Genomic DNA, 18,160 nt, shown 5'->3' with positions numbered 1-18,160 from the left:
TTTCCGATCAAGCGACATTTATTACGCATTCGTGGAAGTTCCGAGGCGTGCAACCTCGATTCGCATATAGGTCAGCGGCCTGGGAGCCTCGTAAAACTTGTTATCGAGTTGCGCAGCCGGTAGATCGACGCACGATTCCCGGCCAAAGGTGAATTAAACTGTCGTAACTAATCGGATATAACCCCTCGGAACGACCACCGCGGATTATCTCGCCGCCCCTCCCTGCCCCGTTCCACCGTTGGACGGTTACCAAGCCGGGAATATCGAAGTATCGCGGTATTAACAGCGGAGTCGAAACAGTTCCCGCTCGCCATTCATTAGCAAAGTAACGAACACCCCGGCACGATCCCGAAGCGTATTACACCCCGTTATGCGCGTCGGACGGCGGGGTTTAAGGCCGATATCCACCGAGCGGAGCACGCGACGATCCAGGAAACGCCGCCAGGCGGGATAATGCGGACGACACAAGGGGCCCTTAACAAGCTTGGACGAGGTGCATGCACGAACGCAATGCTGCACCGGCCAACTAGGCTGACTCCTCAGGACCGCCCGCATTGACGACCGTCGTCCAGTGGAACAGAGAGAGCGAAAAAGAGAAAGAAAGAAAGAGAGAGAACGCACGGCTTACGAAGAAGAGAGAGAGAGAGAGGGACGAGAGAAAGGGAGAGCGGAGCTCTAGGGAGCGTACACCTCGCGCCGAGGATAATAAGAAATACGGTGCAGGCCGCTAATGCACCGGTCCGAGGGCCCCGAGAGTTTTTTACCGCGGCCGCAAAGTCGCTTCGTAAAAGACGCGCCTCTCTTTATCCACACTCCTTCCCGCGCCTCGAACAGCATACTCCTGGCCGTAAATCCCCCCGTTCCTCTGGCGAGGCCTCGGATGCCCCGGGACCGGTGCACCCGATATGTAACGCGACGGCGAGTTTCGTAATCGGATTCTACGAACGATTACGACGCGAGTGCCCCACGGTGTAAACACACCGTAGGCTCCCACGGAGGTAACGCGCGGGGGCCCGTTCGCGAACAAATCCTATTTATTTAACGATACGAACCGAGCGCGAAACAATTAGGAATGCAACGCGACCGATCGAATACCTCCAATGCGCGGTAAACGGTACGAGCGTTTCGTGGGTCGCGGTCTTTACGTAGTGTTTACGTTTATGGGTGTTCCAGTGTCTTGGTTCAACTCTCGGGGTATTTCAATGTAGCGTATTTGAACTCTCAGGGTATTTCAATGTACCGTATTTGAACACTCGGAGGATTCGAACGTGTAGCAGTTGAACGGGATATTCCAATGTGTCGTAGTTGAACTCTGAAGGTATTTCAGTGTACCGTATTTGAACTCTCAGGGTATTTCATTGTACCGTATTTGAAATCTCAGGGTATTTCAATGTACTGTATTTGAACACTCGGAGGATTCGAACGTGTAGCAGTTGAACGGGATATTCCAATGTGTCGTAGTTGAACTCTCAGGGTATTTCAGTTTACTGTATTTGAATTCTCAGGGTATTTCAATGTAGCGTATTTGAACTCTCAGGGTATTTCATTGTATCGTATTTGAACTCTCAGGGTATTTCGATGTACCGTATTTGAATACTCGGAGGATTTTAACGTGTACCAGTTGAACGAGATATTCCAATGTGTCGTAGTTGAACTTTCAAGGTATTTCATGTACCGTATTTGAACTCTCAGGGTATTTCAATGTACCGTATTTGAACTCCCAGGGTATTCCAATGTGTCGTACTTGAACTCTGAAGGTATTTCAGTGTACCGTATTTGAAATCTCAGGGTATTTCAATGTACTGTATTTGAACACTCGGAGGATTCGAATGTGTAGCAGTTGAACGAGATATTCCAATGTGTCGTAGTTGAACTCTGAAGGTATTTTATTGTACCGTATTTGAACTCCCAGGGTATTTCAATGTACCGTAGTTGAACTCTCAGGGTATTTCAATGTACCGTATTTGAACACTCGGAAGATTCGAACGTGTAGCAGTTGAATGAGATATTCCAATGTGTCGTAGTTGAACTCTCAAGGTATTTCAGTGTACCGTATTTGAACTCTCAGGATATTTCAATGTACCGTATTTGAACTCTCAGGGTATTTCATTGTACCGTATTTGAACTCTCAGGGTATTTCAATGTAGCGTATTTGAACTCTCAGGGTATTTCAATGTAGCGTATTTGAACTCTCAGGGTATTTCAATATACTGTATTTGAACTGTCAGGATATTTCATTGTACCGTATTTGAACTCTCAGGGTATTTCATTGTACCGTATTTGAACTCTCAGTTTATTTCAATGTACCCTATTTGAACTCTCGGAGGATTCCAACGTATAGTAGTTGAACGAACAGAATATTCGAATGTGTCGTAGTTGAACTCTCAGTGTACTCTAACGTATCGTATTTGAATTCTCGGAGTATTCTAAAGGTGACGAAGTTAAACTCTTCTTCGTAATCGAAGATTCGTTTAATAAATGTTTGATTTTATTCTCAGTCATTTTTACGACTCGAAAGCAACCCTCGTATTTTTATTTCGGTGATTTTACACCCGGATCGATTCTAAAATCATTCGAAAACAGAATATCTTCGTATCCTGTGTTCCTTTCTCTTTCGATCGCGCTTTTTTCAATTTTCGCTAACCCGTACGATCACGAATGATCGCCTAATCTCGAGAACAGATCGATACGTCGAGAATTGTTCGCGAAGACGCGAAGTTGCAGAGTCGCGAGACTCGAAATCGGTTTCCACGGGTCGACTCGCAATTAGATTCGTGGCATTTAGATTCCAGCTTGATAACGTCCGACATCGTCCGCCTCGCAACTTTCGCCTCTCATCGCGGAGATTCTCGGCCGAGTTGGAATTCTCAGCGTCGTTCGTTCGGAAAGAGGAAGGAGTCGGATACGAAAGACAGACGGGAACGATGCGTGACCGTGCATAACGATTGTCTCGAGATCGCTCGTAACATAGTTGCTCGCGTCGAGCGGATTCTCCCCGCAAAGGTAAATTTATTACACGCGTTTCTTCCCTCGATCGTCAATTTCGATCGTCAACCGCGAGATATTCGTCCCTGCGATGGTCAACCGCGAGATATTCGTCCCTGCGATCGTTTCGATAATTGTACTTTGCAACTTTTCGATTTAATTCCTCGTAAAATGCATAGTCGCGGCGGTAACAGAATTTACATAATAGCCATCTTCCACCGTCCAACAGTCTTTAACATATTCGAGTCGTATATAAATGCATCGCAGTAATCTCACTAGTCAGATTTGCATCCGACTAGATACCGTACTATTTCTATCCGATTTGTTCGCTCCGTAGGAAGTCGAATTGTAAATAATTAAACAACGAATATTCTGCGTTGCGATTTTGCGTGTTGTCCTCGTCGTACGATTTTAATTCGCCTCGCTCTGACGCAACGAACTGGCCTCGTCGAACGTCAAAATAGGGCCTCTCCTTTGAAATAAACTTTAACGAGTTCGGTACAATCGGGACAAAATCATCCGGCTCTTCTGCAACATTTTCTCCGTTATAAATTATATCAAATACAACTCGTACCCCGTGTGCAGTGAGCTAAACTTTAACGAGTACAGTACAATCGGGAAATCGACCGAACCTGGAACACTTTCCCGACCACGAATTACATTGGACACGACTCGTACCTGTACGCTGCGCGTAGAATGAACCTTATGAACAAAATGAACTCAGTCTTCCAGGATATTGAGATATTTCTACTTGGAAAGTTCTCGTAGCCTATAAACGTTCCGCGATACGCGAAAAATGCCGACTCTTCTCAGCAGCCGGGAACTCGACGAGAATGCGAAAACAGCTTTGTCTTGTCCAAGCTTCAAATAAATACAAAGACGACCTCTCTAGTCCGAGACTCCGAGTAAACGTAAAGACTCTATTTGAGCAAAAACTACGAATAAATGTAAAGATGTTCGATTCAGTCTAAATTCCAAGGGAACGACCCCAACGGGTAGACAGCCGCAATCAGGTACACCACAAACCCTTCTCCATCGTACAAAAACCTCCCGATCTTGAACAAAGGAGGTCAGTTTCCAACTTGAAATTTGTCGCGCTTATTTTTGCCGGTATCTATACCACGGTTAGCGTCAAAGTGATTTTGACGTCGCGTAGTTATAAGGAACAGATCCTTCTCGTTACTTCCTTAGGGAAGGGAGTCTGATAAACGAACTCTAATTTCAACTCAAGCCAAGGTCTGACTCCAACTATCTTCGAAACTTTCTTCGCGCGACAAAAGTCCAGTCACAACAACAAAACGAATTTCATTCGGCGCGTCGAACAACGGAAGTCGTTAAACCGCGAGAATTCGGTGTCTGTACGAGAAGAGAGCGCGATATTCAATTTCTATCTCGACTCGTAAGATTCGAGCAATTCGGTTGGAGTTGCCAAGATGGCCGACGGTTAACCGAGCGGTTAACCGTCGTTGAATGCTCGTTCGCGACGACAGATAGACGAATTTAATTCCACGGCCCTTAAATTTACCTCGTTGCTCGATTGCCCTCGTTTCGAAGCAATTTCTACCCGACATTGATCCCTGCTTCCTTTCCGTTCTCTCTCTCTCGATTCGTTTTTTCCTGTTCGGTCGCGTTCGCGGTGAATCGACGCGGTGGGCGCGTGCAAAAAGTGAACGGGCGATGGGTTCGTCGACCGTTCGTTCGCGATGTTGACATTCGACCTTGACAATTCCTCTCGTCCCGCGGAAATGGGGAAAAAAAGTGAAAAAAGAAAGAAGAAAAAAGAAAAAAGAAAGAAGAAAGAACGAACAGCCTCGCGTGAATGGACGCGCTCGAGCGAAAGCGCGGCGAGATCGCAGCTGCCGTGTCGTCCTCGTCGTGGTCGCGAGGACGTTCCGGACTCGTTTGGAAAACCGTTCTCGCGGCGTTATTAGCCAATGCCATTAGAGGCCTAACTGTAGAGACACGATGGCTATTTGCACCGGCGAACGGCCCACCGGTTATATCCCTTGTCTTTGCTTCTGCGTTCGCTGTTGCCTACGCCTGGCGGGCCCTCGCCGCGCCGGAGAAACTACAATCGCGTCCAGTACACGAGGCTGACGCTCGTAAACCCAGCGGACGCCAACTATAAAGTAATACAAACGCCGGACCGGGCCTTAAGATAGTTACCTCCGTTTAGTGGCCATTAATTTTCCTACGCCCGGTATTCGCAAGATATTATTGTATCACTGTATCACCGACTGGCAGCGTCCCTGGATTTCTCTGCCGGCGATGCCCCTGTACCGGCTAATCGATTCGAGAACTACCATCGTGGCCCCCGTTGCGGGCTACGCGATGCGCGTCAAACCACTACAGAGGAGAGAAGCGGAACTTTAAACGAGGGAGTGTGTTTTGGAGTTGAGAATCGTTGTACTCGAGAAATGAGAATATTTCTAAGGTAGAAAAATCATAGTTTAAAATACGATTTTGTTTCGGTTGTAACTATTTTTATCGGTCGTAAAGTATTGTAAAAGATGCGATCAATGTGTTTGGGAACTGTCAGAGGTTGTTTCGAAAGCGGGGTTATGCGATGCGCGTGAAACCACTCCAGAGGAAAGAAGTGAAACTCTAAACGAGGAAGTGTGTTTTGGAGTTGAGGATCGTTCTATCTGAGAGGGGAGAGTATTTCCAAGGTAGAAAAATCGTAGTTTAAAATACGATTTTGTTTCGGTTGTAATTATTTTCATCGGTCGTAAAGTATTGTAAAAGATGCGATCAATATGTTTGGGGACTGACAGAGATTGTTTCGAAGGCGGGACTACGCAATGCGCAAGAAACCACTCGAGAGGAAAGAAGTGGAACTCTAAACGAGGGAGTGTGTTTTGGGGTCGAGGATCGTTGTATCTGAGAGACGAGAATATTTCCAAGGTAGAAAAATCGTAGTTTAAAATACGATCTTGTTTCGGTTGTAACTATTTTTATCGGTCGTAAAGTATTGCAAAAGATGCAATTAAAATGTTTGGGGACTGTCATAAATTGTTCCAAGGTGGACAAGATTCAACGAATCCCTGGAAATGTTTCTCCCAATTTGTATTATACATTTCTTACTATTAATTGGGTAATCGGAACTTCTCTACGTCGTTTGGCAAACGTCCACGTTTCTAAATTATGCAAATTCGTTACTAGAATTTTCGCTAAGTTACTTTCGAAAGTTACTAGATCTTTTATTCTGTTACGTCGTTTCGCGTTGTTACACAATATAGTAAATATTACTTGTGCGATAGCGTACGAAACTTACTTTTGAATCGATTATAGTGAACGTAACAAAAATCCGTTGTTTGTAACTAACGGGTGATTCTTTTCAGGGATGGAAGTAACTTGTGAAATATTTTTTAACGGTTAACCGTCACGATAGTTTCTCTGAATTTTACTTTCGACAGGAGGGCAGAGAATTGACGAAGCATTCTCGAAATTCCAGAACCGACTCGTAAAAATGGTAGATCTCTGGTTTCCTTGAAAACGCGAATACATTGTTAGGGAAAAATGTCTAGAATTAACGATTGTTCCGACGGCGTGCACGACGAACTACCGGTTGTTCTTGTCTTGCGAATTACTCAAAAGTTTTCACTTTCCCACGCGGCGCGCGTTTACAATCCGTGTAGTGCGGCTGCGGCTTCGACTGAAATTGTACAAACGTATTTAGGAGCGCGTTAATAATCGCAAAGCTGTTCCGTAGATCGCGCGTAACGCACGAGGGTGAACGAACGCCTCGAGAACTCGATAAATTTCGAAACTCTGCCACATTCCAAGATTATCCGCATCGTGGATCATTCTTCGGATAATTAACAATCGTTCAATTATTTCGATTCGTTTTTTCGATATTTTTTTCAACTTCAAGACGGAAGAATCTCTTCGATCATCGACCGCGCGGTTGAGCAACGATCCGATGGAAAAATGGTAATGCGAATTTTCGACAATTTCGTTTCTATTTATATTTCTCTGGGAGTAACGATAATTTATCGATCGTCGATGAATTATCTCTCGTTGGAATTATTCTCGAAACGCGTACAAGATTCTTTTCGATCCACGAGTACGGGAAAGTTTCGAAACGACTCGAATCCGTTCGAGTGGTCCGCGATCCCTCGTTAGTCGTACATGCTAAGCGCTTAACGCGCGTGTTAGGTTATGATACGGCAAGCAAACCACCGTGATCACGGTGAGACACACATACACACGTACACACACACAAACACACACACACACACACACACACACACACAAACACACGCACACACACACGTACACAGAGGCCGTTCGAGGGCGCGCGAATCGGTGACACGCGCGCGTCCACGCATGCGCCCCGATCCACGCGACACGCACGATAAGAGCGAGAAGAGGGAACATTAATGTAATTAATAATTAAGATAGCGGTAACAAAGGAATGGTTGAGTCCAGCACGCACACACCAATACCGTTACGAGCCCACATATCGGATTAAGAAGAGCACAACGGAGCGATTAAAATGCGAGAAAATCGTCCGGCGGCTCGAGCACGACTTACGTGCGTTTTCGAGACCTCGAGGAATCGAGGTCGTCGATACGCCTCTTACCGTCGTCCTCGAGCCGTACACTTTCGTGTTATTGTTACGAGATCAGCGGATATTAAACGGACCACAATTAATGGTATTACGGACATGTATTATTAATGATTACACACAAGGGGAGAAGACCGATCGGATCGATCGCGGGACACAACGATTATTCGTGTCGTTAGTCAGCGGCAAGGGTCTTGATTAAACGTGTTACACATCGATATCGAGAGCTCGAGCTTTGGAACAGTTAGACAGAAGTTAAGCTGAACACGCTCAGCACCGACGTAACGTTGCTCGATTTTTCGCTTTTCGTCGATCGCGTTCCGAGGAACGAACAATTTTCCAAGTAAACGATATCGATCCATCGACGAACTCGCGCGATTTATTGCCCGTGGTGTTTGTTTCGAACGTTCGATTCGTAAGTGTGATTTCGCGGTGTCGAGAATCTTTCGAATTTTTCGTAATCGGGAATCGATGAAAATTCGTAGGAAATTCATCGACGTGTCCAGAACTCGAATAAAAGTTAAAACGTCGCGACGCGTTGTCACGAACTCGATCCGGCAAGCACGGTTTTGCATTCTTGACATCCTTTCGCGCGAAGGGCGCTGATAATTTTTCTCGAGTCGCGCGTTTCTCAGAAACATCTGACAGCACGAGATCCTCAGCGCGAAACTAGCGGCCCTGCGCGAATAATTTCCATAATCTGAGATCGCTCTAGGACCTGGGCCGTATTTTTTCTGAAACGCAAGACCCCGGTGTCTTGGTTGCAATCGTTCTCGTAATCTCGCATTTTCTCCTCGCTCGAGGTCACCGGTTCGACCCAAGTACGATACGCTGGCTTCGTTCGCTTTGTTCTCGCTGAATCCTCGAAAACTAATTACCGAACGAAATCGCTTACCTACGTGAATTTAAATTTCGAATTCCGACGCGACTCGAGAAGAAACGAAAAAGAAAAGAAACCGAGAACGCGAAAAACAAATTTAAACATTCCGAAACGTACCGTTACGAACTACACAATTTTGTGACAATTTATTCCGTGCATCAAATTTTCATCCATAATCACGAAGAACTCGTAAAAACGCCATAATTTCGCAAATCGGTTCAGGCTTCTGCGCGAAATATTAATTCTACGGACAATTCACGTTTATTTCTACACTCTCTTCGATCGTTTGGCGACTCACGTCCGCCGCAAGTTTCTAGCTGTCGACTTTTCGAAAATCAATCTTTCGTGAAAAAGATTCTCGTTAAAAAAAAAAAAAAAAAAACAAAAGAAAAATTTCCTCGCGAAGTATCCGAACGGTAAGCTCGAGATTCGAATCTGTAGCGTTCTTCGCACGACACGAAGATCTCGTTTTGCGTTCGAAGGACGTCGAAACCGCGAAAGTCGAGCAACGTTATTCAGGTCGGTCCCGTGCGCGGTCTACCGTTTCGCAGGTATCGTTTCGTTCATTATGGTGTGATTGCCTGGACTCACCGATCCTCTTGACGTGGACGTCTCGATCGAAGGAGACGGTTCTCTCGGCGGGCTTCCACCCGGAGACGGAAGCCCCGGACGTATCGGGGGGTAGTAAATCGTCGGTAGGAGGAGCAGGGTTGCAGGCATCTCCTCCCTCGCTTAAAAAGTCCGAGCGGTGAACCTCGAGCATCTTGCCAGCTTTTCGCTCCCAATCATAACACACAGCCGGAACACCACCGTTTCCCCTCGTCGCTCTCTTTAACTCGCTACACCCCAAAACCCAGTGCCTTCAACCCTGGCCTCTAAACGCTTCGCCCTCTTTTTCTCGCTCTATATCGCTCGCCCGTTCTCCTTCTCTCTTTTCGATCGCACCGCTAGACCCCGATCACCGACCTGTAAGCCAAGCAAAGCTGTGCTCTTAGTACACCTCGACGTCGACTCGTCGCCGAGATTGAGATTTACGATGTTGTTCTTTCCGTCTTCCCGCGATTGGAAAGACGCGAGCGACGCTTTCTTTTTGTCGCAGTCTCGACCGCGTTTTTCTCGCGTTCGTTGCGGAAAGCTTGTAAGCGTGTACGCTGGTCTGTACGTCGGTACGAGGGAACGCGAGCGTCGACGGCCGAGTGTTGGTCTATTTGCGGTCGTCCTCACTGCGGTTGGAGAAATCGGTTCTATCGGCGATTTGGAATCGAACCGGGATAATGCCACTTGCGGTCGTAAGTAAAAGTACGGCCACCGTGTCGCGTCCGAGCTCCGTTTGACGTTTTGCTGTCGGATCGGAGGAACTCCGAGCGGTAATTTGCGCCTCGAAGGAATGTTTCGAGAGCTATCGCGAATACGTTCCATCGGGGCGGTGATCGGTGACCGATACCGAACTTCTTGCCCGTTCGTCTGTCTCCGATTACGCGAAAGAATATTTCTTTACAGAGAACGATCACGGTTTAGCGTCGAACAATCGGGATCAAACTATCGGAAACGTTTCCACGAGAACATCGTTCGTAGCTTCCTCGGGAAGTTCGCTAAATAGATCGGCGCCAATTTGCTCGAAAAACTTCCCCGGAAGTAACAGTTACCGGTTGTTTGAAAATTTTCTCCAAGGATCGAAGTTACGGTATCGAGCAAGTGTATTCGAGACAATTCCGAACTCAAGAGTTTCGTCGATTGCAAACGAATCTATACTTTTCTTCGAATTCGTGAAATCTTCTACGAGCATTTATTTATCGTTTCTTTTTCTGCGCGACGTTTCACCGATTCAACGACGGACGAACGCTGGTAAATGTTTCTTTGTTCGATTCGGAGCGAACCGAGGTAACGATACTTGTCCGGTTAACATCGTTCGGGAGAAAAGTCTGGCCACTTTTACTTTCGCTCGCTCGCTCGCGAAACCGGCGCTCGCGGCGCAGTTCTCTTTGAATCTGTCCCGCGACCGCTAATGAATTCGATTTTTCTCCGATCGCAGCTGGAACGATCGGCGAGGAACGAGACCGTTTCGTGTAGGTGCGCGGCGACAAAGCCGCGTTGTGTCGCTCGCGTCCGCGCATGCGCGTGTGCACCGACGATGATCACGATGAACGCGACGGGTGATAATGGTCCCCATTGTCGTCCCGCAACCCGATGAGACATTCGAGATACGTGCAAACGGTCTATCGACAGTCGCGAGGATGACGATGACGGTGCGGTACACCGACAATGACTTCGTGATCGTGCGATAAGCTACCACGTAGTTTCTTATTTTACCCCATCTTTCGTAAAGCGTCATGCAAAGCTATAATCTCCGGATTCCGAGCATGACGTTGTTATAATTCCCTTATCGACCTTTTAATCCGAATGCACCCTCTGGGATCTCGTTGCACGCTCGGTTGCAGTTCCCACACCGGCTCCGAGCGTTTAAATATCTTTTCAGCTGGAACGATACCGATCGTTGTTCATTTTTCGCTCCCGATATCCCGAAAGTATCTGCGCGGTGCAACGGAAACGTAAAAATATTGTTTCAGTGGAATGGAACCTTTCGTTCTTTTTGCGTACTCTGATCGATGATTGACCGCTTTTTAAATTCAATCTTAAATTTAAAATTTATCGTTGTTCCATTTGGACATATTTATGCAATTCTTTACCTAACTCGTTAAGACATACTTTGAATTAATTATTTTGCGTGTACAAGTCTGTGGAACTTGGGAGTGAATAAACACGAAATATTCGTCGAGCGTTTGAGTAAACTTTTTTAGCGAACTTTCGCAACGATTTAATAAGCCGTATAATGTAACTACTGCGAAGTATCTGGAGATTGTGATTAAGTATAAATAAAAATGTATAACTCGTTCCGAATAAGCTCGTTTCTCTTTAGTCGAGACAGCTTGAAAATGAATTTTTTGCCGAATTTGTACAACAAATACAATACGCTCGCTTTGTGCAATTTTGACAGCTTTTTGGAGTAAATTTCGATAAAGACTCGAGAATTATTGGTCGAATTTACTATATTTATATTCGGTGCAGTATCGTGCGACTTGGTGATAAAATAGAGGAGAAATAAAAAAAGCAAATTCATCTACGTTCGTTGAATTGCGTTCGATGTTTTATTTCTCGGACAGAAAGAGTTCCACGAATGTCTAATGTTGTTTTTCATCGTTGGCAATGAATTCGAAATCGACATCCGCGATCCAGAGACGATCAAGAAGGAAACCGTTGCGTAATTAACTGCTCGAACTTCCGCAAAGCAATACTTGGTCATACCTACGTATATAATAACAATAATAATATAATAATAATAATAATAAGTACACTATGTACTCATGTAACAACGTTATTCAAAATATGAAGTCAAGTATCGAGTAAATAAAAAATAGGTAGAATTATTATTACCGTATTTTGTTAGCCTATTATCGAATGTATAAAGTGATACGAGAAAGGGTAATATTCGTAAAAATGAACAAAATCTGTCCAATTAGAGTTTCGAAGACGATCTCGATCGAAGTGATTCGCAATTTTCAAATACAGTAACGCGAATTGTTTATTTTCTTTTATCGATGAAAGGATGCGCACCGGCGAACGTCGTTGCCGACTGTTCTGTTCGCAACACAGCTGTGCAATTACGAGAACGAGGTATCGTACATTCGAAAATACAAAAGATAATAAAAATGTCCGATGCGATCAGCGACGATCTTTCGTGTCTCACGCTCGATGAATAAATGCAATTATATCGGTTGCATCAATGGGACAGTGGATGGCGATTAATTGGACACTTTTTGTCTATTTCACGACTTCTATTATGGAAGAAAAAGAGGAAGTGGTACAACATCCTGATATAGAAACAAATACAGAAGAGATCGCGGCGGATAGAAAAGAAGAAGACAAGGAAGTGAAACATCTGTTGCATATGCGATCGCGCAACAAGAAAGATCCGAATCGTCAGACCGTCCGAAAAGGAAGACGAGAAGTTGGCGAACTGTCGGAAGGACGAAGATGTGATTAATCGAGTAACGCGCGAATCGAAAGTCGAAGAGTTCGCTGAAGTCGGAGTGGAGCGTGCGAGCGAACGAATAAAAAAAAAGGAAAACTAACGAGAGTTAAAAGAGCTGGGGAAGAGTATACCTTCCGGTGTATTTCGAACCGAGTTCGAATACTTTAATCAACACCGAAAGAAACATATCGAGTTCCGTTTACCCGCTCGCTCAAAGTTTCCACGATCGACATCCCAAAACTTTCCAACTTCTCTTTTCGAACTACTCTGTACCGCAACAGTCAAAATGGATTCAATTCTCGTATCAAATATTCAACAGGTAACATTTACCGTACGTTATCCTCTCGTACGTCTCTCGAACCGAACGTGTGCCTAATTTCCAAGTGTAATTCTTCGTAACGCAGAAAGCACCATTCGGAAAAAAGCCCATATCGAACCGTAAACGAGTGCAATCTTTTCTATCTTTTCGATAGACGAATGAATATATTTCGAGCCGTACTCGAACGCTCGATGAAATATTTCTCCTCGCGTGACTGCACCGATTTTTCTCCTCTGGAACGAACACCGAACCGATCGAATTCCCGTGTAAAAGGTAGCCCAGACCTAACCAACCTCGAAATCTCTTACCTCTGTCTCGATCCAACGGCGAGGAAAAAAACGAGAACGAACGAACGCTCGTGGAACGTGCGCCGCGGTTTTCCACGAATTCGTAATTACGCGTTAAATGATCTCGTAGAACGCGGCGCGATGAAAACGCCTCTAAAAATACCGGTGATGTCGATCCGCGCGGCTCGCGGCGTTCTCCGCCTAATGAAATACACGGCCGACTTCCGATTATCAGTCGGTGGATGGAACGCGTCGCCGCCTCTCCCGATCCTTTCTGCGGAATCACCTTCGCTTTCCGAAGAGCGGGGCCCGGGAGGGGCCAGAAGGAGGGGAAGAAGGAGGAGGAAGAGGAGACGGAGAGAGAGACACACGGGGCCCGTCGCGCGCGATTTCAGATTCACCGCGCGTTTTCGTCTATCCGCGAGGGATCTCGCTCGCCCTTCGAGCGGGCATGGGTGACCTCGTCTCTCCTTCATCTCTCAAGGCCATCTAATCGCGACACGTCCGCTTCGCGCACGTAGCCGGGGGTTAGCCCCTGTCGCTCAACGACTTTATTAGCCCCTCGCGGAAGAAGGGTCGGGCACGCACGCCAGCTTTAAATGAGACAATTCGCATGACCGCGATCGCGGGGATTAAGATACACCCGGAGTGGGGACCAGGGACCGGACCGCGGGCCCTACCGGGGCCATATTTGGCCACGCGGTCCCAGCGAGGGCGGGCCCGCGCCGATACACCGGGACCCGGGCGACCGAGTCTCGTTTCCCGCGCCCCGTAAAACCGAACTTACTCGTTTTTTCTTCCGGAGGATTTGCAATTTTACGCCAAACAAACGTCCCAAACGTCCCAAACACACTACCCCCTCCTTATGGACCACGTTTTCGAACACCTTTCCAAGCAGGAATCGAGTGTCGCGCGTGTCGGTGGACCAGCACGGTAGTAAAGAAGTTGGACAAATTCGAGGACCGGTAAACTTTTTTCTAACCTTGGCCCGACGGGTTTCGAGGAAGTTTCGCCTTTTCGGGGCACAAAGAGGCGCGTTTTCTGACGTCGAGGGCGTTTCGGCGCGCGATGATGTCAATAACGGAGGCAATAAAACCCGCGATTCTAAACGCTCGGAGATAGAACGAAGAAGAGCTAATTTACGACCGAGACTGTAACAAAGGAATTGTTCTCTTTGGATTTCGGCGAGTTACTGGCCGACGTTGTCGAGTGCGAAGAGACACGAATTTTCGGTATTTATCGATCGTTTTGGAAAGCAACGAACGAACGTGAAATTCGATACAGGCGTTTTTCAAATTTCGGTATTCCGAGACGTTTCTTCCGTTTCGTCCAATGGACAAACATATTTGGAAAATGTAAATTTCGCGCGGAGGGAGTCGGTCGGAGATTTTTGGTGTTTCGCAAAGCGGATAGTCTTCGTAGCGGAATAGAAATATCGCGAAGAAAAGTATGAAATTGCACGCTCGATTTTCGAAACTCGGACGATGGCGAATGTAAACGAGCGCGAGTTGCCGGCGTCTCGTGCATGCTTCACCTTTCGCGAAGGTAAGCAGATACGGATTACCATACGGAATACAAATCTCGCTATGACTCGGAAACAAGGTCAACTAGGATGTACGTTAGTAGGAACTTATTTTATCGTTTTTAAACGCTACGTCCATTCCAGAAGTACGTCCAGCGAATTACGGGAAACCCCGTACGTAAAATACGTATGCAAATATTTCGAATGCAACGGGAAGCCTTGAAATTTTACGACGTTCGCAATCAGTCGCGAAAACCTACGTACAACTTTTGCAAGAAGCGCGAGAGAGAAATTACAGAAATTTTTGAAAACTCTGTCGATAAACTGGCAAAAACGTACCTTACGATATTGCGCGTATATCGAAGACGAAATTGTTCTTATCGTCGCAACGACACAAATCTCTCCATAGAAATTTATTTTTATCTAATTCGTCTACCATCGACGAAATCAAAGTTCGATTTTAATAACAGTATTCTACCTATGTACAACTTTTGCAAGAAGCGCGAGAGAGAAATTACAGAAATTTTTGAAAACTCTGTCGATAAACTGGCAAAAACGTACCTTACGATATTGCGCGTATATCGAAGACGAAATTGTTCTTATCGTCGCAACGACACAAATCTCTCCATAGAAATTTATTTTTATCTAATTCGTCTACCATCTTAGAAATCAAAGTTCGATTTTAAAACCAGCACTCTACCTAAACCTTCTCGCGCGTTCGTTTCGCGTTTCGTTCCTCTCTGGACCGAAGTATTCACAGCGTGGCACTCACGTGATAAAGACGTTGTAGGAAAAATAAAAATAAAATAAATCTCTCCTCCGGCTTTGTACAGTGCACGGTGTGTACGTAGACCGTTGGGACACGACGCTCGACTCGTAACTACAAAACGGTAATAATCAACCGATCGCCGCTACGACGAGCCAACAGGAACGTGTTAACACGGAAGAAGGCAATAAAAATTCGTGTCCTCGAATTTGTTAAAAAGGACGAGCCGCGATCGACGCCGACCGATTCCGCGACGTATACAACCTTGAAGCAACCCTTTCGCGGCTGCGTGGTAATCAAGAACGTAGGCAATAAAGCCGCCGTTACCGGAATGTACGATATGATTCTCTAACGTTCCCCGGCCGCAACTTCGGCGCAATAAACAGTCACGTGTCTCCCGTAAATATTTAGCGCCTTCCTCCCTGCCTGTTTTATTGTTCGCCGACCGCCGCGGCCCGTCCATTCAATGATTCAATGATAAAATCGAAGGTTCGCGCCCGAAGCAACGACAGTACCCCGTCGAAGAAAAATGACGAGCAATCGGTGGAAGGAGATTCAGGGTTGCCCGATGCTGTATCGCATCGGTTATTATTATTTTGTAAAGACGCTTGCGAAACATTTCACGCGGCTGGAACGTTCCTGTGGTTGTGTCGTGTCAGCGGTAGGTACGATCTACCCTGCGTGAAATCATTTACACGCGCGAAAGGGGAAAAGCTGGACAAGTGCACGAACGAGTTTTCGAAAGTCATTTTACGGAACACCGACGAGAACCGTGAGAAGAAATTCTATCCTATATTTTCTACCGATTTCCTTTAGTTTAGAATCGAGTACGAATCATTTTCAGCCGATATCGTACGCGACGAAATTCCAGTAGCTATGTTTCTTTCTTTTCTCGTTCGTAATTGTTTACCTTTCCGGTGGTATCGTCTATGGCGAAACACCTTGTACGTAAAATTATACAAGAGTGTTTCGTAGAATTTTGTTCGTCAAAGAATTCTAAGGTAGAAAAATTCTAACGATTCTATATAGTTTTTACTTATTTTTTCATCGAGAATCTCTATTCTTCGAATATCTACCACGAAATACATTCTATACAGATTTACACGGAGTATTTCAATCGACTGTGTCACCTAAACTATTTTCTCTGTTCTTGGTATTTTTTAGATAACATCTTTTACAAAAGTTTACCAATTTCGGGCGATGAATCGTAGGGTGTACTGTACTGTTTCGTCGGTGGTTGGTAGCGGTTCTTAGGACGAGTTCAACTACCTAGGACTCAAGGTCATCCAAGGTCACCGAAGGTCTCATCGATGCGAAATTGTCTGTCTAATTTTCTGAGTAATGCTTCGTTCGGATAGCGGGACCTCTCGCGTGTTTATTAGTACACATGTTCATCAACGTATCACGGATGCAAGGGTCACGGATACCTTTGCCCGTGAACATCCTTCGGCTAGCTGGTTTCAATTTACCGATTGAAACTGCAGCAGATACTGATGGATACTTCCCATGAAACGGACGAGAGATCGAAAGATCGGTCCTAGAAGAAATTGCGGGTCGTATCGGGTCGGACGTTTTAGTCGGGCTTTGCAAGGCTCGCGAATAAGCAACAATTACTCGACACGGTCCACGTTCACCTCGATCTAGGACCGATCTTTCTTCCCATCCTCGTTAACGACCGATCGTCGTCGAATAATACCGAAAACCAAGTCCAAAGAGAGATACTTAATTTCCTCTCGAAATACTCCGTATAAATTATACACGTGATGATAGATTCTACAGATAACCATTCCAAGTGAAAAATATTGCATCGGGACATCGGGACATTGGAAAATGGTACCGGTTAGAAAAAGTGAAATCGTTTCAAAATTTCGCTGTCGAAATTACAAACGAGCGTTTCGAAACGAAATTCTAAAGAGGATAACTTCTCGCGTTTATCGAGTCTGATCCCGTGCGACCTTGAACATTATTGTGTCATGTGTCGTTAAATTCGTTTCTCTCCGTGTCGACGAAATCAATATCCGTGCGCGATCAATTCGACCTACAAATCTTCAAGAAGAATGAAATCTTTCGAAGAAGAAGCCATTGAAAATATATCCTCGTTGCGTTAAATTCTACGCGCGAAAATTGAAAATATTTACTTCCGTCACCTTTCTATTATGTAAAACGGGTAATTATTTGCACTCGTCGACGACACGTTTTCGCGTTTCGGTGTTTCGCGGTACGGGACTCGTTGTTTCGCGATGGTTGATCGTTTCGGGCGGTCCAAGGAGTATCGAATTGCAGTTAATATCGCGACCGCTCAATAAATTTCCGTAAACGCCGTAGCTAGTCGCGAGAACGGCTCGTTACCGGCGAGCACCGACGAAAACACGTCATCGAGAATGCAAATCTCGAGATTCGGTGCTCGAATCGCGGCTATCGAGGAATCGGAATTCCTACGGTCACCGTGACCGCATCGAGGATGTTTACGGCGCGTTCGCGATAATGTTGTTGAAATTGTCCGGTCAGAAATACGAGAACTCAGAAACTGAACGGGACCGGTCGAATCGAGCTGCCTTCGCGAGGAATTTTATTGTTTCGCGACGAAACGATTTGAAACATCGGGGCTGTGTTTCCGTAACCGAGGGACTCGCGTTAACTATTTCACGCGCGTTCGAGGTATCGAGAAATCTTGAGATAGTTCTTCAAGGAGTAGTCCAGATGTAAATTTCACTTTCTAGGTGGTCCTTCGAATCTGCTTTCGATGAATTTTGTGTTCATCGAACACGAACGTAAGGGTACAGTTAAAAGTGTGGTAATAA

At 45.7% G+C, this 18,160-nt stretch overlaps 1 protein-coding gene across 1 annotated transcript in view; it reads right to left on the bottom strand.

Moving 5' to 3' along the window:
• The window catches only part of Blo (bloated), a 214,517-nt gene that overhangs the window by 191,311 nt on the left and 5,046 nt on the right, over window positions 1–18,160 (bottom strand). The window contains exon 2 of the mRNA XM_076324977.1: window positions 9,027–9,401. Coding sequence (XP_076181092.1) covers window positions 9,027–9,198 — 172 coding nt within the window. The 5' untranslated portion in view covers window positions 9,199–9,401. The remainder of the gene's footprint in view (window positions 1–9,026; window positions 9,402–18,160) is intronic.

The sequence above is a fragment of the Ptiloglossa arizonensis genome, chromosome 13 (genome assembly GCF_051014685.1).
Source record: "Ptiloglossa arizonensis isolate GNS036 chromosome 13, iyPtiAriz1_principal, whole genome shotgun sequence".
NCBI classification, from domain to species: domain Eukaryota; kingdom Metazoa; phylum Arthropoda; class Insecta; order Hymenoptera; family Colletidae; genus Ptiloglossa; species Ptiloglossa arizonensis.
This window is presented reverse-complemented; position numbering and strand designations above follow the sequence as displayed.